Here is a 20,352-nt window from a genome sequence, read left to right as displayed (position 1 = left end):
GCTCTGTGGGTCCCACAGGGACCTGGAGTGGGAAAAGGAGTGGCCACCTGAGTTTTTGTTATGGGTGCTGCTCAGATTGCAGTTTGGCATCTCTGGGGGTGGTAGCCCTGAGGGAACTGAGGATGCTCCCCATAATAACCAAACTGTATAACCAGGGGAAGAAGGGAAGGTCAGGCACTGGGTGGACTCAATGATCTTAGGGGTCTTCTCTGACCTAAATGATTCTATTCCGTGATTGTAACTGACCAAAATAGGTACCACTCCTTGGTGACCTGGAGGGCCCAGTCCTGGCCACACAGCTCCTTGTTGGTTGGCTCCAGCACCTTTGGCAGTTTGGGAACAGGCGCTGTTGGCTTGCCTGGATCCCCAGGGAGCAGGATGGAGACCTGTCCATGTTCGAGGAGTGTCACCTCCTTCAGGAAGCACCAGGACACGAAGGTGGGTGCAGGGGAGTTGCAGCAGGTGGAGACCATGGACGGGAAGGTTCTGGTGGAGCCAAGGAGCACAGGGGAGGAGTGAAGGTTCAGACCAAGCTAAAGCACATCCTCACAGTATCATAATAGCAACAATAACAAGTAGTTCTCTGTGGATTACCTGTGCCAGTTCACTTTTCCAAAGCTGTAAATGAGGTTTTTCTAATGCAAAAGAGCTCAGTGGCTCCTCTGTGGGCTCGGTAGGAAGATTCCACTGGAACTTCCCACCAATTGCTGCAGGTGGATGGATGTGCAGAGATCTGCACCAGAGCTGCACACGTGGGGTGAAAGGGGAAATAACCAAATGTGCCTCAGGGACACGGAGTTTGCCTTGGGACGGTGAAGACTCTGACATTCCTGACAGCAAAAATAATTTTTAAAAAATAAGTTTTTAGTCACTCAAACTGCATTCTGATTTTACTCCCTAAACAGCTGCAGTTCCTGGATTTACTCGCCAGACGGCGCTGTTTCTATGCATTCAAGCTGCAGTTCCTGGATTTACTCGCCAGACGGCGCTGTTTTTATGCATTCAAGCTGCAGTTCCTGGATTTACTCGCCAGACGGCGCTGGTTTGGGGTGCTGTGTCTTCATTTCCCTGTTTCTGTCATCAGAGGGAGGTGTTCGGGGCACTGTGCCTGTAATTCCAGGTTTAATTTGCCCTTGAGAATGTCTGGGGGCGCTGTGCCTGCAGTTCCTGTGGGATTTGGCAGGGATTTGCCCTCGGCACTCTCAGCCTGCAGTGCTGTGTGGCATCTTGGAGGGCGAGCCATTGGTCCTTGCACATCCTGCAGCACCACAGGGGCACCCTGAGTCCATCTGCTGCCGAATTCCATGCAGTCCTCCAGCCTGCAGGTGTCTGGAGAACTGATTTCCTTGGATCTCAGCCCCATTTGTACACTGCCCAGGAACTCAGCTGTGTCCCAGTGTCTGGCAGGTGGCACCAGGCCAGAGCTCTGCAGCACTCAAAGTGGCATCTTAAGCCTCAGTGGTGGTGTGGGCTGGAAAATTCCTACTCCACACTTTCTTTAGTGCAAGGAATTATGAACGTTTAATATTCCAGCATTGCTACTTGGGTGCACACTCTGCTGCTTCAAGAACTTTATCTGCAGTTCTAAGGCAGCTAATATTTAATCCCTACATCTTCACTGCTGAATTCATTTTACTTCTCCCCTCTGTGCTCCCTTGCCCCTAATCATTTCCCTAGGCAGGATTACCAACTGTACCCCCTTGCCCCAGCCCAAGAAATTACAATTAGCACAGTGACTTCATTTTTTGAATTCACATCCCAGTAACATGACCTCAGGCAGTGCAAAATTTTACAATTTGATTTATTCCACATGATTTGCAGACAACACGTTTCCTCCCTCGCAGTGTGTGTTACCTGCTCAAGGCAAAGGCAGCTGAGGGAAGCCACAGAGAGCAGGTAAAACATCTGGCTAATGCAGCAGGAACATCAACAGTGCACAGTTTATTTCCTTTGCATCTCTGTAATTTGAGCTTCAATATCTAACACAGCTCAACCTGACACTGGCTGTGCCCTGCCTGGGGCCAGGCTGGACCCAAACTGCACCCAGGGGGGGTCAGGAGCCCACCCTCCATGCTGGGATGTTCAGCCTCTCACTGAGCACTTCTCCATTCCCTTTCAAATAAAAAACACTGGAAGGACCATGGAATCATTTATTTCAGCAGCAAAAAGCACTGAGATGCCTTCCAGGACCCAACAGTGTTTTGGGACAGTTCTTCCTTTGCATTCACAGGGTATTTCAGGGCTAAACTCCCTCTCCTGGTTAACAGCTGAGCAGCTTGTACATGGGAGGCTTCCAGTGATGTATTTCTAACAGGAGCTCAAAGTTTCAGCAGGTTCAGCATCCACCAGCCTGAAGCCAGTGGGACTTCAGGAGCCTTGCAGGGGTATTTTATAAGTTAAGTTAAAATCCTACCTGCATTCTTAAATACATAAATACCTTCTGCCACTTGGCTCTACTGCAAAGCTTTCTGCTAGTACAGTCCAGAACTTCTCTGCCAGAGGGGTAACCATATACTCAATGTGCACATGTTCTATTAACACGTCGGTTACTGCGCCATTTTCCTATGCCAGCCTCGTGGTAACAGCTGGCACAGCAGCAGGGTTCTCTCCTATGCCAGCCTCGTGGCAACAGCTGGCACAGCAGCAGGGTTCTCTCCTATGCCAGCCTCGTGGTAACAGCTGGCACAGCAGCAGGGTTCAAAGCCTATGCCAGCCTCGTGGTAACAGCTGGCACAGCAGCAGGGTTCAAAGCCTATGCCAGCCTCGTGGTAACAGCTGGCACAGCAGCAGGGTTCAAAGCCTGGGGCTCTTCAGGGGATCCTTTCCCCCAGGTTCCCATCCAGGGGCAGCAGCTGCTGTTTGGGGCTGTAGTGCCTGTTCCTGGGGACTCCCAGCCTGCATCCAGCGCTGCAGTGGGGCCCGTCTCAGCTGCTCACTGACCAGGAGACACCCCTCCCTGTGCACCCCCTGGGCTGGCAGTGCCCCCCAGCCCAGCCCAGGAACAGCCAGCACAGGGACTGCCCTTCCCCACACTCAGGGTGTTCCCAGGGCAGCTGCCATCAAACTGTTGTCTCTGTTTTCCTCACAGTCCGACTGCGAAGGTGTTGCCGTATCAGGGTCTTCTCCTTCAGGTACCTGGGGTGGAGAGGGACAAGGCATTTCAGTAACAGGATCCTGCAAAGATCCAGCACAAGTTCTGATGAGCTGGTCAAATGGCAATGAAGTTTCCCACTAGAAAATGGCAGGTTCTATTTATTCTACATTTCCTGGACACTTTGATTCAACATGATTATCAGCCCATCATCCAGTAACAATCTGTGGCTGCTGTGGCCTCTCAGTGCTGTTGGCCTCAGGACTCACTTGCTCACAAACACAGGAGACTCTTGGCTTGTCCCTACTGGGCATTTTGACCCACTGCCACGAGAATTTCTGCCATTTACCACAAGTTTTAAAGCGACATTTTCAGTGATGTGGCTCAAATGCTACAGGACCTAAATGTACCCCAGTGTGTATTGCATTTATTGTTTCCAGTGCAATACTCAGCAGCAAGAACAAGCTGAGGCTTGTACAGCCAAAGGCTCAGGAAACAAAATAAACACAAAGACCTCTGAGGGTCCAGGCTTTCTGCAAGACCCCACTGTGTGAACAGTCAGTATTTCTTCTGGAACCTTTACCAGAACAGCTGGGCATCCAGGATGGGGAAAGGATTATAAATCCTATCCCTCTCTCCAGCAGTCCCAGCAGTGTTGGACCTGCACACTGCCACATCCACGTGTTCCCCTCACAAGCCAGCCCGTAATTGTGGATTCCTCTGGACTCAGTGATCCCCCTCATTTTACTCCTGTTTACCTTGCAACTGTCTGTTGAATCTCCTGCTCCTCCTCTTCATTTATTCTATGCAGAATTGATTCCAAAAAGGGAATATGAAATGGGATGTACTGAGCAACCTAACAGGGAGAAGACGAGAAATGCACTGCTGCTCATGGTAACAGAGAAAACCCCACGAGCTGCCAGAAGTGATGATATACTCACATCACTGCTGATCTCTTCCACATCCCCATCCATGAGGAAGAACTTGGCAACCTTCTCTGAGGGTCCCTGCAGCAGCCTGTGCAGCAAGGGAACGTCTCCACTCCTCAGCTGCTTCTTTTCTGGGGTTTGGAAGGCATGGCATGACACACAGAGCACACCACAGCACCCCTACCTTACCCCCTGCATTTCTCCTTGACACAGATCCCTCATCTGACTGCTGTGCAATCACCAGACACCTACCAGGGCCCTCCCCTTTTGCCTTTTAGGGTACATTCCTCCTCAGTTCTCTTGCACTCTGTCAGGCATTCCCTCTAATAAAGACAAATCTCCTTTTTCCTGAAGCACTTAGAGTAAACTGCTGTGGGAGGAAGCATTTCCCACTGAAAAATGACTCCTTTGGACTCAGTACCTGCGACCCAAACCCATCAGCTGCAAGGGCCACAACACAACTATCCTGCTGTTCCTCTCCAGAGCAGACACACCTCTGAGGGCCCTCTGGAGGAGCCACAATGCCAGGGCACACCCACACTGTCCCAGCGAGGACAGAGCTCTGGGATGAGCCCTGTCACTGCAAGGCACACATTACACACACACACACACACACAGGGGATGATCAGAGATGCAGTGATCAGGCAGCAGTGCCTGGCTTACCTCCAGATGCATGGATAATGTAAAGTGCAAATTCATGGGGGCTGTTTTCTATCTGTGAAACAAAAGAAATTCCATTCAGACTCACAGACCTTACAAGCATTTCCCTCTCAGCTTGGATTGGGATCCCAGAGAGACAGGGATCCTGTCTGTGGAAGAGTTCAAAGGTGCTGGATTTAGGTAAGACAGAAAGCTATACTGCCCTGGGCATTACCCCTGTGCCAACCCTAATCCTGACCTTTCCATATTGCCCAAATCAGTAACACACTCAGATCCCCAGATCATTCCTTCCCAATTTCCTTGGAGCATCCTGAACTGCTTCATACAACCTTCTTTTCATGTTACATGTAGATTTGCCACTTGTATCTTCTCTAGGGAAAAACCCTGGGATCCCTTCCTACCCAACGTGCCTGACAGGCACCGTGAGGAAACAGCAGAGCTTTTGAAGGCTACTTTGCAGCTCCTCCAAAACTTCACATCCCAGGCTCTAAGTCCATTCCTTACAATTCCTAGCAGTCAGGTTTTCCTGACAGTATTACACCCCCAAGTCCCACTAACTGCATGAAGTAATCCTGCAATAGCAAGTCTCTAGGCAGCTTAAATGGGAAGTTTAAGACAAACAAAGTCAAAACTGTGCAGTAAGCAGCCATGCAGAATAAAGGTATTGGAGAAACATGCAGCACTAGTGGGACAGGTATTTCTGCCTGGGTATAATCATATTGGTGAAGATGATCCCAAGGGAACTCCAGGGGAAAAAAAACAAAGTAGTTTCGGACAGTATGGCACTGACCTTGAGCAGTACTTTCAACTCTGACTTTCCGGACCTTTCCACGTGCGTGGGTCTAACAGGTCCGATCCCACGGACACGGGATGGAACTCCCTACGGAGCACCCTGCAATGCCCGGACTGTCCGGGGGAGGGCAGCCTTTCGCTGCCGCGGGATTGCTGGGACACAGCGCCTGCCTCGCTGTGCAGGACTGCGGGAAGGGGCTCCGCAGTTCCCCCTTCGCTGCACTCCGCACACCCGGGGTAACTTTGCAGCCTCAAAGTGCCAGGAAGCTCGTATAAAATACACTCACCCCATGCATCTAAAATGGCCCACGTGGGGTTTGTGACATTGCATTTCATGCAGAGCCCCCTCCCGGCGATTCCCTGCCCTTCCTGCAGCACTGCAGTGCACACACTGGGATGAACGTGCCCAGAACACACCACACTTGCTCCTGCCTGCCAGACTTACCTTAAACTTGCGAAGCAGCTGCTCTATCACATGCCTGGTTCTCATGTGGCTGTTGGTTCTTATTTTGGTTTCTGATCCAAAAGCCGGAGTGAAAACTGACGTCTGGGAACAAAAGCAGCCACGTGAGGCAAGGCTCCAAGGACAGGGGGCCTTTTCCCAGGGCACCCCATGGGTGCCAAAGCATTCCCACCTCGTGGTTGTAGAAGTGGCCATTGATGGAGGCCCTGTGCGTGCCCCCTGCCGCGTGCAGCCGGCTCCTCCTGCGCAGGGCGGCGGCATCGCTGCTGGTGCGGGGCAGCGTGGCACAGTCCTGGTCCTGCTCGGCCCTGCTCTGCTGACCTGGGCACAACAACAGCACATCAGCACCTGGGCACTGCTCCCCTCGCCCTCCCAGCACCCCAGGGCAGGGAAGCTCTTGATTGGGCTGTTTATTTTCGTAGTACTTTTTGGGGAGGAGGAGAGGAGCAAGGCTGAGGCACGTGATGAAGAGCACTAGGCTGGCTGCAGTGGTCAGTTTGCTGTTTTGTTCCCTTGGGAATGATCTCGTGGGTGAAAGCACAGCCCCTTAGCACTGGCTGCTCACTCAGTCACCCACACAATGCTGACCCCAACCAAAGCTGGGTCAGTGTTTCCCCAGCTGGCAACACAAGTCACACGGAGCATAAAGATTCCCCCTCAGTGCCAGGGAAGGCCTGATGGGCGAGATTCCCTTTGCACAGCCAGAGGACACAGCAATTTCTGTGAACATAAGAGCACTGACACTAACCTGGCTCGAGGTCTGGCTGCTCCTCAGCAGAATTCAGCGTCTCCCCACTGATGTGATGGAGGTCATCGAACTCTCCCCAGCGGGTCATTCCCCTGAAACACCAAACACTTATTACTCCTCATTAACACAGTGATTTCAGCTTATCCTGTGGCCAGGCCTCAAGTAGTGCTTTCCTGCCCCTGCTCAGAAATTCACAGAACACAACTGCAGACTTCAGCATGGTAACATAAGTAAAAATAAGACCAGTTATTACAACATGGTATGACAAGGGGTCCCACCTGCATCACAGGCCTATCTAGAGCTTGCTGAATAGAGAAATCATGTCCCTTAAATAATTTGCAGTAATTATTTATCTATTTCAAAGCAATATTCTGGATGAATCATAAAAAAGTACCAGGCAGGCACACAGAAAACAAGTATTGTGGTTTTAATAGTCACAGGACACATGTCTCCTGTACAGATGGGGACATGGAAGATCAAATTACATGTCAGCCCCTTGTGCTACCCAGTTCTGTATAAGAACAAGGAAGTCAATGCAGCCTGGTGGAAAATCTACCTTTCTTTATGCCAGTATTTCCATAATTCATTGCCAAAACTCTTGAGCAGAAAGCCTTCAGCCAGCTACTGCTCTGACTGAGAATACACCAATTTCTAAGACAACATAAAAAAATTCACTTCCCTTACATATATTCCAAAGACTGTTCAGCCAAGTCCCATGAACACACCAAACAACGACCTGAGTTGTGTTCCACACATTTTACAAGTTCATTTAAGATCAGACAGTCAAGCTGCTCTGCATACCTCAGAGCATGTCAGGGCAGCCCCCGTTACTGGCATCATGAGTTAATGTTTACTGTAAGAGTCAGAGCTCCACCAGCCACAAGTTTCTTAGGCACTAAAAGGCAAAGCATGACCTCAATGGCCAGACTGGCCCCTGCCCTGCAGGACACACACAGCCCACACCAGCACACCTGGCCCAGGTACACACAGCACCTGCCAGGTCTCGTCCTTCCATTTCTAGCCCTGTCCCTGCCTTGAGTGGAGCTCCCCAGCTGCAGGAATGGCAGGATGAAATCCACAGTCCCAACATGTGCCTCATGCAATCTAAGACAATGGGTAATTAGGGAAAGAAGCTCTGCAACACACCATTTATCAGGGAGTCATTCAGGGTGAGCTTTGCCTCCTTACTGCACATGACTCAGCTGCAGCTCAAATGCACCAACCAGGGCTGGGGGAACAGTATTCAAAACAAAGGAAAAGTAGATACATGTGGAGTTTGTTTGGGGTTTCTTTATACATGTATTTTATATATATGGATTTCCCAGTCCTTGCATGGGAACAGTCACTTCCTGAGAACAAGCAGCCTCCCCCAGCTCCTCAACCTGAGAGCCAGGCAAAGATGCTGCAAAAACACCCCTTGCTGCCCAGCAGAGGCTGTTGAAAGGCCACCTCAGTGACAGAGCTCTGCCTTTGGGGAAGGTGGGACACAGCCAGCCACAGCCACTGAAGCCACCAGAGAGCTGTCCTGCCATGCTGCCTGTCCCCTCCTCAGGGAGGTCCACACTGACCTTTTACCAGGGAACAACCCCACGCTCTCTGCTGACTTCAGGGTTACAAAAGAGGGGATCAGCTTCTCATCCTGAATTTTGAATCGGATAGGATGCCTCACTCCCCAAAATATTGACAGGATCCCTTCAATGAATGGTGTGTTTCCTTCCTGCTGGAGAAAAAAAATAAAAGAGTAAGGAGTGCTGCTTAATGATTGAGGAAAAATAATCAAGTCATACTCAATTTCTCCTCAAAGTAACAGGAACACAATGAAGCTGCTGAGGCTGACACAGCTCTGGAACAGGTTACTTAGAGAGGCCACGAACCTCAATGTTGAGGTGTTTCCAAGACATCCAAAACTGCAGCTGACCTGGTCAGTCTAGGAAACCTGTTGTGGTTTATTGCATTAGATGGAACATGTCAGGTAATAAAAACTCCACAGCAAGTGCTGCAGTCCAGTGCTATGAGGAAAAGAGAGCAGAGACAGGCATCTCCAGGTGAATGGGAGTTTCTCTCACCTACATCCTTACCTGGTTATATGTCAGTTGTAGATTCTCTTGATCCGAATAGTAAGAGTTGTAATTCTTCAGAAGAGAACTGAGCTGCTCTCTGGAAAAGAGGTCACAGAGAAAGTAATTTTTCAGGTGTCTGCCACTGTAAAATGCAGGTGCTGTGTGACAGGGTGACACCCACACCTGTGCTACCCACTGGTTTGCTAATGAGCAATAACCATTTTCTGAGACTAAAATTTTGTCAGGTGACTGGATTGATCATAAATTGCTTCTTTGAACACCTGATACCCAGAAGAAGTTAATTAGTCACAGTCTGGTGTGATCTTAATAACACAGTCCCAGAATAGCTTGTACTTTGGACCTCTGTTAATAGTCAAGAGAAGGAAGCAAACAGGAACAACGCTCCCATCCATCAGTGTTGCAGGTTATTTTAATTGGGCTATGGTTTGCTTTCCCTGCATGATGGTTTACACTGGGATTTTACAGCTTTGCAGATATTCTTTATTTCCCAATATCTGCAGTATGTCTGGAATCTGTACTTCCTTCTGCTTGAAGCATAACAGCCTTGCACCAAGTCTTGGCTGAGAGAAAGATGGATGGAGATGCAGAGTCTCTGCCAAAAAGCCAGGAGCCCTGGTGACCAAAAGCTGCAGCTCAGGCTGAGGGGGCTGAGAAACAACAGAGTGAAGTGAAATGTATTTCAGGGCCTTCAAGGATGAAACACTCTTCCCTACACTCTTAAAGGTCACTCAGACTGTAACTCAGGCAAGCAATTCCCACCAGCACAGGTAAATAGCCATGGGGAACAACTGCTTGGAAGTGTGCAGATTGTTCCTCGTGGATCTCTTGGAGCACACTGTGCCTGACAATCACAATGGTTTCACGTCCTGCCTCGCAGTGGTGAGTGAAAACACACAGTTTCCAAACAGGGCCTGTTACTTTCATGTTTCTGAGCAGTGTGAGCTGTTGCAAGAGCAGGACCATAGTTCCAGCAGACAGTGCTGGGCAACTCTCTGTGCCACGAGATCCCTGCAGACCTGCTGGAGCTGGTCAGGACCCATCAGAAGCACCACTACAGCTCCTGCACCAGTTCTAAGCCAAGAGGTGCCCCAGGGGGACAGGGCCCACCATGGCCTTGCCCTGGGCTCAGCTCCCACACACTGGAGAGGAGAGCAGGGACAGCCAGAAGGGCAGTGGATGTGCCTGGGACAGAGGGGCACCTGGAGTGTGCACGTGGAGAGCTTTCCCTGGCACTCCTGTCCCTCCCTGCTCCACCTGAACACACCAGTGCTGCTGAGTGAGCCTCCTGCCATGGTGAGAGGGGAAAGGGTCAGCTGGGCTCTTACCTAGCAGGGAACATGAGGACAAAGCTGCACCACTAAATTCCACCAGGTTCACTGCATCCCCTGCTAGCACTCTGGATGTAAAGAATTTGCTTTGCATTACTGCATTTCCACACAAAGAAATATTTTTAAAGTAACTTTCTCCACAAAGCGCTGGGTTCCAACCCAGCGACTCCAGAATTTACTTCAACTCACTTTGGTCTCAAATCCTGGGAATACAGGTGGCAAACCCCATCTCTCCATCATGTTGGAATAGCTCCTTACAGGTTCTTTGTGTCCTGTGAGCTATGAGGGATTGTGTTCAGGTCACCCCACCCAAAGGGCCATTTCAGTAAGCTGGATATGCATCAGATACAAGCCCAGCTCTAACCATGCAAGACCCAGCATGTCCTGCCCCACAGACAGGCAAACTCCAGCTGCAGCTCCACATGAACACCCAGCACATCCTGCCCCACAGACAGGCAAACTCCAGCTGCAGCTCCACATGAACACCCAGCACATCCTGCCCCACAGACAGGCAAACTCCAGCTGCAGCTCCACAGGAACACCCAGCACATCCTGCCCCACAGACAGGCAAACTCCAGCTGCAGCTCCACATGAACACCCAGCACATCCTGCCCCACAGACAGGCAAACTCCAGCTGCAGCTCCACAGGAACACCCAGCAGGAGAGTTTGGCCTGACACAAGTTGTGACAGACCTGCTGCTCCTGCTCCAGAGGGGCTTCAGACTCAAGTCTGATATTTCCCATGGTAATACCTCTGGCAATCATCTTATTGACAGCTGTCATTCACAAGCTTTTTCAGGCAGGAGGCTGGAGAGGTGAGTTCCCTCAAAACAGACTGGGAATACATAAGGACTTGGGTGCCACTGAGGCCTGCCTGTTACTCTCAGTCCATGTTGGCTGCAAAGGCCAATAAAATCAAAGCCTAACAGCAGTTAAGTGGTGTGTAAGATTATGTTCTCAGAGCAAGCTCTCCAGATTTGCAGTTTCTTGCCTTGCCTAGAAAAATCTGCCATTACCTTCCACAGAGGTTCATGTAAGAGCATCTTTCAGGTTTCAGTCTTGCATTAGTGCAACCAACAGTGACAACCCACACAACTCTTTAGAAAAGCCCCGAGGGAGAGATTTGACAGCAGCTCACACTGACTTGTTTCTCCTCATGCAGTGCAGACATTGGAGAAGCAAACATTTTCCTTTCTTTAGCCCCAGAAAGGAATAAGAAGTGGACCAGCTCAGTTCCAGGACGAGTCTTACTGCAACACGTGTTCCCACTGCCCTAACCTAGAGCCAATGCCATCCCTGCAGTGTTTGGCTGCCACAAGATCAGCAGCTGTTGTGTTGCAAGTCTGTTCTTCACAGCAGCTTCCTGACAACAGCCAAAGTCAGCCCTTAATGGAAAGCAAAGCCAAGGAACTGGCAGAGCAACTCCTATAACATCTACTGCAGATTCACCTCTTTCTCCAGCAGCAAAAGCAGGATAAAAGGCAGCTGCAAGGTCAGGTGCCCTGGGGGCAAACCACACCAGAGCCCACACTGCTGCCTTGAAACACTAACCCAGGAGAACTCACCCGTGCCCTCCTCCTCCCAGAGCCCCACATTCACCAGGAATATTTATGGAGTTCTGCTGGAGACACAGCAGTTCAGCCAGCCAAGCAATCCCACGTGCTGTGGTCAGCCCCTGGATCCAGCCACTGTGCAATTCCCAAGCTTGCCCCATCAGCAGGATTGGCAGGATACAGCTGGGTGAGCAGTACTGTAACAGCAGACTCGGGGCACAGATGAGGGATGATAGCCCAGAAATTGCACTGGAAGCAGCCTGAGTGCATATGAGCCTTGAAACACTCAGGACTCTTGAAACACTTACTGCTTTTTATGCAAGGCAAAGACACTTTAAACCATGAACTATCCTGCAGAAAGTCTCCACCAGGCTCCACATTTCACCCCCCTGAACATGCATTATTTGGCAGAATAAAGCCCCAGAGACATTGGTTCACCTGGTACCTTTCCAAATGCTTTTGGATGGCAGCTGTACAGGAGCTCACACAGAGCTCTGACACAAACACACTGTGTCCCAAACTAGCACATTATAGAAGGAATAACTCCTGAAGACAAAGGGAGGGATGTCTGTACTGTCTGTGTGCTCCAGTCAAGGCCCTGACACCCTTCCTTGAACAGGGACAAATCAACAGCACTGCTCAGGCCACACAGAAAAAGATCAGGATGAGAAACCCCCCTGGGGGAACTGAGGGGTAGTTTACAGGTGCCTTCTTCCCATGGGAACACCAAGAGGGGTGGAAATGAAGTGAGAAGAGAGGCCCCACTTCCAGCTCCTCTGCTTTGACCACAAGGGAAAATTAATCCTTGAAAAAGGGGATGGAGCTGAACACCTGGTGGCTCATCTGGGGCAGCATTAGGAAAAATTCTTACCAGCCAGACTGAACTGCAGAAAAGCCTCCCACAAACCACAGTTTGAGTGCAATTCCAAGCTTTTTGCAAGTGGGTGGAACAGCCACTTTCACTGAGCACAGCACAGAGCAGGCAGCCCACATGGTCCTGCCCAGAAACCCTGCCAGCTGGGGCTGAGGCCAAACCCCAAGCCAGGGGCATCAGAGACCAGCTCATGTCCAATTCCAACTGATTTCCAAGACAGGAGAGTCTTCTTCTCTAACTGAAATCCTCTAGAAGGGCTGTTCTCCTTAATGAACCAAACCCACAGCCCCAAAGGTTTAATGCTCTGTTCTGTGAGTTCCACATAAAGGCCAACTCTGTTCTGTAGACTGGTTAAATTACAAAGTTGTAGAAATGTCTGCTGCTACAGGACAGGATTCCTTGTTAAGGAACAGATGTGGACTAACCTGAAAGCAAGCAGCAAGGTCATTAAATGTTTGGGGGTTTTAAATACTTTACCTGGTTAGGAACTTCTCCTCATTGATGAAAACAGAAGGAAGATGCTGTGCTTTCATAGTCACTTTCTTCATTTACTCAGTAGAGATGAATCTAAACAAAAGGTTAGAAAAATAAATATATCCATTAGTGCCTCTAGGAAAGACTAAACAGTGAGCAGGAACACAGCCTTAGCTGGCCAAGTGAAACAGGCTGGATACTCAAGCTAAGGGCTCACTGCACCATATTTTGATACTTTGCCTTAATCCCCACCCATTTCCCACTCCAGTAAGAAAGCCAGAAGGCATCCCCACCCAGCAGAGACCAGTAACTTCAATGCCAAGTACTCCATACCCCAGGACTTCCCCCAGCAGTTTCAGGAGCACTGCAGCCCCCCTGGCTGTCCCCCTGCCAGCAGTGTGGGCAGCAGCCTGTGTGCTGGGGAGGATGCCCTGAGCATGCCCTATGGACAGAGCCGTGCCCAGGGCTCTGCAACACACCCAGCTCAGCACAGCACCCACCCAGGGTCCTCAAACTGGGCCAGAGGGGCAGTGCTGGTCACTGGCAGAGTCCTGCAGCTGGGGTAGGGCAGACAGAACAAGGCTGTAACTACAGGCATGTGGCAATACAAGGCACAGATTTCCACGCTGTGATCCCAGCACGTTGTGCAGGCAACAAGCCAGACCCAGGAGGCTCCAGCACTGCATTCCTCAATAAGCTTAATTACCAGTCTTGGCTCACTCCTTCCCCCTCAGGTACTGGAAGGCAGGCTGAGGAGTGGAACTCAACAGCCTGAGACTGACAACTGAGAGCACGCTGAAGAAAACCTCTGTCTCAGCCCCAGAACTGGCACCACACACATGCTAGGAGGGAAAACCCACAAGGAATCCCAGGACAAGCAGTAAAATCTCCCAAGACTGCACTGGAAGTTATCATTCTGCTTTCCTTTCTCTTATTTAGGAGGGATGACAGAGGAATTTGCCTGCCAGCACTCAGTGTCCATTCTCCCTTCTGCCACTCACTGCAGCCTGCCTTGGACAGAGCCTGGGCAAAGGCAGTTGGGAAGGGGTTAACTGCCCTCAGTCCCAATGACCAGCAGCCTTCCAAAACTACTCTAGGAAGGACTCAGGCTTGAACAGACCATGGCTGGGCAAAGAGTAAAGGCCTCACTTCTGTGGCCTGCACTACTGAGCTGCTCTTTGGAAGCCACCACATTTCCATGATCACAGGTAAGCAGCTTCTAAAGAACATATGTGGACAAATGAGGTGTTTTGCATATAAAAACCTTGCTCTTCACCCTACAAAACACACAGGAAGTTATTTCACAACCTCTAAAACCAGAGGGCACTACCAAAATGAGCTTTATCCAAGCAGCTGGGGTTTCTAGCAGTGCCCCATCAGTAGTTCATGGCAAGAACAGCACTGCCTTTGTCCTTTGGGTGACATCTATCAAGACAAAGACACACCTGAAAGCCAAACAAGCCCAGGGACTTCTGTACAGACATCAGTTTGGTTGTGAGGAATACACTGTTGTACACCACTGCTGGGCTTGTGGCTCTGAAATGAGTTCAGTGATCACTGGCCACACCTCGAAATCTGATTTCATGTGGTTTACCAAGACCTTTAAGTGAAGCAGCTGCCTGTGCAGTGTCATTGCAAGCCAGGGCTACAGGATGCAGAGGAGTTTGTACACTGGCACCTGAATAACTGGAGACACACTTAGGCTTCCTCCCTTCCATCAGGAACCATGTTTGCAGTGGGGAGAGCCAAGTCACCTCCATTACCCATGGAGCAGGAGGCTGCCAAGCTCCAGCACTGCCCACTGCTTGTGGCTGCATTCTTTTCTGTGTCATTTGTCCTTAAAATGATTCACCTGAGACAAAAATCTGACCTCTGCAAATGGAGAGAAATGATCTTTACAAACACAGAAAGCAAAGGAGAAGAACACTGAACTACCTGTTCTGTTACACAGTGGGTGGCTCCTAGTAAATTATTTGCCTCAAACATATTAAGCAGATCTTAAATCAGCCTGATGCCATGAAAATGCTGAAAATAAAGCTAACTGGAAGAGTAGCTGGTGATGGGAATAGTTCTTAGCTGACATCTCCCCCTTGTCTCTCCCTCAGTGCCCCAATATCCAGAAAAAAGAACTCTCCTACAGCTGTGACAGCAGCACAGAAACTCACATTGCATTTTCCTGTGCCGTGAGCAGCTCTTATCAGCCTTGTACCAAACACTCCCACACCACCAGCTCCCCCTGGAGATAACCCCCTTCTCCCTGTGCCCTTCCCATGGGCACAGCTGGGCTGCAATAATGTGCAATAACCTGTCCCATGGCCCTTATTTTCAGCCAAGCCTGAGCCCTGCAGGCTGAGGCCACGCAGTGCCTTCCCCAGCACCATCCCTGACTCCACAGGTGGCAGGATATTTGCACTGGCACTCCCTGCACCCACAGAGCTGCTGGAGTTTCTATCACCTCCCAGTATTTGACTGTTGTCTGTGTCACTTCCCTGGAGCACTTCTGAGGAAGCAAATAGAAGTGAAATGTTTCCCACTGCTCCCTTGGATTTGAACTACCCAAACCACACTGCCAACATATGGCTGGGCCATCTATTGAGAGCCACCTCCTCGTTTGGTTGGTGTCACACAGGTGTCTTTGCCATTCTGTTAAACTGGACTACAAGCACAGAATTCCCTCAGGTAAGACCTGGAAAGTGGGATCTTGGCTGAACAAACCTCCTGCCCCAAGACTCAACCAGAACAAATCTAATGCCTGGAGGAAAACTGACTGAAGCCTAAAATACTCCAGCAAGAAAAGGGAAGGCAAAGTCAGGAGTAAATAAGAAGCAGGACAGATGCAAAATGAGCCTGCAGCCATTGCAGAAGTCGAGGAAAAGGCAAGAAAACTGAGCACTACACAACCCCAAAGCTGCGAGACCATCAACACTCCCAGCAGGGCACAAGACAAATTTCAGAGCAAAGTGACTACCTCTGTGGAGTTTTATATCTTCCCTGAAATGCTTTCTTTTCAAGTCCAAGCCTCAGTGGGAAGGAGGATGAGAGGACTTGTTCCATTTCACTCAGTACAGTGATCTTTAAGTCATTTGCTTCAGGGGACAGTGCAGGGAACAGGACAGCAGAGGAATGACACAGCACAGTGAAGTGTGAACGGCTACACAGATTGTTCCAGGAAGATACAGAGGCAGCTGAAAGGAGAGGGACCCCTGAGAGCCAGTGCTGAGCCAAGCAGGAGCAGCAGAGCAGCCCCTCAGCCTGTGAGCAGCCTGGATGTGCCTTTTGGTGCATCCATATACTGAGGCAGGAACTGCGGAGTGCGCAGTGTGCCATGCTGAGCTCCTGCAGTGGAGACACCAAACCCCAAACCTCCACAAGGACCTCCAGGTATTTTGATCCAGTGCTTCCCAAAGTGCTTCCAAACCCACAGGAAGCCTTTTCCATTTCTAGTATGGAAACCACAAGGCTCGGCTATCTGTTAACTCAGCTCTCAACTCCATACACACGGAATACTTTGCACAGCATCAAGCCGTGCACCACGGGCACAGCAGCACATCTGAGTCACTTTCTAAACTCACAGGTGTGTGGTATTTAGTAAAATTTTGGACCATTATTGGTTTCTACACAGATGAGTTTAGGGTTTATTCACATGGATAAACTCAGCACCAGCAGCATAATTTTACTGGTCATGTACTCTGGTTATGAGCCTTTATATTGCCTTTTGTTTAAGTTCGATGTCCTTGCCAACAAAAAGCTAATTAAAGCAAAGCACTTCCTCTGAGCAATGTGTTTTCCCCAGTGAAAGCAAGGGAGTTGCTTTTTCCTTAGTCTTTTAGACTTGTTCACACTTCATTTTCAAGCTGAGCCGCTCAGCAGGAAGCAGTGAGAGCAGTGCTGGGGCACAAGCCCAGCACGAGCCCCGTGCTCAGCAGGCTCACACAGAGCAGGGCTCGCACACCTTTCAAACACCGAGTACCCATTAGCACACAGACAAGTTACTCTCTGTTCGGGGCCGCCCGGCACAGCCCGTTCCACCCGCCAAGGAGAGCGCACAAGGTCACGGATCGACCCTCCAACCCACACCGGGCACCGAGCGCAGGCAGGGCACGCCTGTGCCCTCCACCCATTACGTGCCTGTTCTAATCCCAGCTGACGCACGACCCCCCCACAGGGGGTTCCTCGCCGGGAATCTCCGAGCAGCCTTTTTCCTTCCCCCGAGCCACCCGCCCGGAGCTGTGGGTGCTGCGAGCCCCTCGCTTTGCCCGGCCCCGCAGCTCACGCGGCAAGAACAGCTCCGGCTCTGCACTGCACTCACCTGGGCGAGCGGCGCAGGGAGGGGTTCCACAGACCTTTGCCTGAGCCCTGGAAGAGGCATGACAGCGCGGCCCCGGCTGGCAGCTACCCGTGCCGCATGGCACCCACCTGGCTGAGCTGGGAGCGCTGGCAGCGCAGGACACTCCCCGCTCCCCTGGGCATGTCGGGAGTGTTCACCTTGGCTTCCTCCCGGCGCTGACAGGAGCGCCCCTCAGTCACGGCTGCACCTCCGGGAGCCTCCGCTTAACGCTTTAATCGCTGCCTGTGCGGGGAGAGGCGACCTTGGGCCTGCCGGGCATCCCCTGCCCAAAGGGCACACCCGGGACAGCCGGTGCCCGAACGCTGCGGTGCCCTGACCCCTGCTCTGTTTTCTAATCCAGTGGATAGTCAGCTTTCCTGCAGATACCTGCCCATCTCCAGTGTGTGGGGAGTGATGGCACAAACCATCAGATCATGCCCCAGTGCAGATACTCAGATTTATGACATTGTGACAGAACTTGTGTCAGCATGGCTTGATTCCTTCCCCACACACTGCTGCAGAATCCACTTTCTGCTGAACTGTGACACAGCCTTATGACTGTTACTCACTGGGCAAGAGTTGTGTCTGCAAGAGGGAAAGCATTGCTGCTTACCTTAATTGCTCAGCTGCTTACCTTAATTGTATAAGCTGATGTTTAAGCTGTAAAAAAAATATTTGAACCAAGACACACCTTCCCACTTCCTACCGTTTGCCACCCATTTACAGCAGCAATCTATTCACCAGCTGGCCTACATGTCAGCAGAAGTTACTGGGTCACAGAGAAGAGCATGAAGAATGCCAGGCCTCAGTTTGCCTTCCCACCCATCTTACAGCACTGCAGTTTATATCAAGTTGCTTCTGCTTTATAGAGTTTGATGTTAGGGAGAGGCAGAACAGGCTCAAATATTTGATTCCTGACCACATCTTATCCTCTGGTGTATTCCTCTGCAGAGCCAGACACGCTGCCAGACACACCACAGCACACCTGGTATCTGGGATTACACTTTGTGTACAGATGATCTGGAGTTTCCAGCTCTGCACCTCAAAAATATTGGCATAAGGATTCGATTGGAATCCACAACATGAAGAATCTCTCAAAACACCAGGGGGAAGCAACGTGCAAAACCTTTTACTCAACTCCCAACAGCACAGAATCTCCATGCTGAGGTGGGATTGCAGCCTCACCCCAAGCCCAGCCTTGGGAGCCGCTCCATCTCATCCGTAATGGTGGAACACAAACTCACACAGCTTCCCAAGTGGTGTCAAACCAGAGGTTTGCTCTGTCCTGTCCTTGCTCCAGACACCTGAGCACACTGCCTGGTGCTTTGGGAGCAGAGGTCCTCTGCAGCCTGGCCCCCTCAGGGCTCCAACCCAAAGTAGTGCCAAGTATCTGCTTTGGACAACTCAGCCACCCCCTGGACACTCACACCGTGAAGCTGCAGGGCACAGGAGCTTCCCAGGTGTTCTTAGAACTAAAGACCACATTATGAACTTCCAGCAGGGCAGTGTGATGGTAACCTCCCAGGGTAAATCAAGCTTCATCCTGACCCCAGACTTTCAAACTTAAGAAGCAAGCTAAACACTGTTTCAAGGGATAGCTTTTTTTTTTGCCTTTTTTTTTTTAAGTTTACAAGCAAGCTTTGAAACCCAGTGCTTAAATTACACAGGTTCATGTAACAGGATGTCTCAGTAAGCAATTAATATAATAAAGCAACAATGTCCCTAATGGTAATAAAAAGCTACAGTTACCACTCCCAGTAAAAGCAGATGTGTTGATTCTTACCTTGCTTGGACAGTGTGGCTCCAGTTTGTTTCCAGTTTTCTTTCTCACACTTGAACTGCTCCTACCAATGTCCGAGTTGTGATCTCAGATATCTGAGTCACACACAGTCACCTGGTGAGTGCTGTGCAGGGATGGGTCAGTGCAGACTGGAACAGGTATCTCATGGGGAGGGGAAACAGCTCTCCAGGGCCACAGAGCAGGAACTGGCTCCCTGCAAGCTCCGAGAAATGGAATGCTTTGATTCCTTTCACAGAAATTAAACAATCAATGCCCAAAGACGATTATTTTTTCATCTCTCGTAATGAAGAGAGTTGACGTGCCCTGGAAATCTATGAACAAGTCCCAACTTGGTTATGCTCTTTCACTTCTTAAGCAGAAAGTTAACAATAAATTCCTTCAGAGCAGGCAGGGAATCTTTAAAGGCCCTGGAGTCTTTATAGGCTCTGCTACACTTCTGCTCCTTGAATAATTAATAACCAAATAATTTGAAGTTAATAAGTAATTGGAAGTTGGAGTTGAGCTGTTTCATAACTTGGCCTCAAATCATTAACAAAGTGACTGCTAAAGAAGCAGAGAACCTGCAATGAGAGTCCTGTTCTATTTCTGTAGTAGACAACCCCAACCAGCAGCTGCCACAGCACCACTCACACGTGCTGCACTTCAGGGGAACAGCTCTGATAAGCACTAAACATTCTTCTGCTCTGCTGCAAGAAGGAAAATCCCCAACCCTGTTCAAACAGCTGTTTCTACACAACTCATTAACTCCAAACACAGCAAATTCTCCTTGGGCTTTCTCAGCCAGGTGCTCTGATGCAAAGGGAGACCCTCAACTAAGAAGATGTGAAGTTACCATAAAACAAGTGATCAGTACCTCCCCTCATACTACAAATGCTACCAGGGGGTGGCACTGGTCACAGCAACAAAGCAGGAAATTTAAAATGCCATTTACCCTGCAAAGGGCCTCCCACTCTTTAGCAAGATTCTTTTCTGTCATCACACCCAAGTGCCAACAGCACCACTTGTGTGCCAGGCCATGTTGTGGAGCCACAACTGATAAGCACAGAACCCAGAAACAGGGTGGCAGATGATGAGCTCAGACAATTCCATATACAATGCACACATCCACTACAGAGGCCTGGACACTGTCATGGACTGGAATCCCTCACACACATCCTCTGGGGGATTCTGGGGGCCATGATTTTTGAAGGAATAGAAAAGCAGCAGAGCTGATGCTTTGCAGCAGCACCTG

General features: G+C 50.2%; 1 protein-coding gene across 4 annotated transcripts; it reads right to left on the bottom strand.

The window, feature by feature from the left end:
* Positions 1–1,783: 1,783 nt before the first annotated feature.
* On the bottom strand, positions 1,784–19,526 carry RASSF6 (Ras association domain family member 6). Of its 4 annotated transcripts, none has more exons than XM_071555319.1 (11): positions 19,104–19,526; positions 12,997–13,086; positions 8,762–8,840; positions 8,252–8,400; positions 6,684–6,775; positions 6,108–6,256; positions 5,918–6,019; positions 4,684–4,735; positions 4,033–4,151; positions 3,850–3,947; positions 1,784–3,135 (listed from the first exon to the last, which is right to left on the bottom strand). In XM_071555319.1, the coding sequence occupies exons 2-11, from the start codon at positions 13,065–13,067 to the stop codon at positions 3,060–3,062; spliced, it is 987 nt and encodes a 328-aa protein (XP_071411420.1). In that variant the 5' UTR covers positions 13,068–13,086; positions 19,104–19,526; the 3' UTR covers positions 1,784–3,059. The 4 variants fall into 4 exon arrangements, with proteins under 4 accessions (XP_071411420.1, XP_071411417.1, XP_071411418.1 ...); XM_071555316.1 differs by having other exon boundaries at positions 8,252–8,403; positions 19,104–19,525; XM_071555317.1 differs by lacking the exon at positions 19,104–19,526 and adding an exon at positions 17,303–17,534 and having other exon boundaries at positions 8,252–8,403.
* Between the last annotated feature and the right edge of the window lie 826 nt (positions 19,527–20,352).

This window comes from Pithys albifrons, chromosome 5, assembly GCF_047495875.1.
Source record: "Pithys albifrons albifrons isolate INPA30051 chromosome 5, PitAlb_v1, whole genome shotgun sequence".
NCBI classification, from domain to species: Eukaryota; Metazoa; Chordata; class Aves; order Passeriformes; family Thamnophilidae; genus Pithys; species Pithys albifrons.
The sequence above is the reverse complement of the archived record's forward strand: the minus strand, read 5'-3'. Positions and strand labels throughout refer to the sequence as shown.

What these genes read in the sequence shown, in the direction of transcription:
- RASSF6 (XM_071555316.1), bottom strand. Translation starts at nt 13,067, where the DNA reads ATGAAGAAAGTGACTATGAAAGCACAGCATCTTCCTTCTGTTTTCATC. An exon ending in GGGTTGTTCCCTGGTAAAAG is followed by an intron (nt 6,776 to 8,251) that starts GTCAGTGTGGAC and finishes TTGGTGTTTCAG; the next exon opens with GGGAATGACCCGCTGGGGAG. An exon ending in GCCACTTCTACAACCACGAG is followed by an intron (nt 6,020 to 6,107) that starts GTGGGAATGCTT and finishes TTTTGTTCCCAG; the next exon opens with ACGTCAGTTTTCACTCCGGC.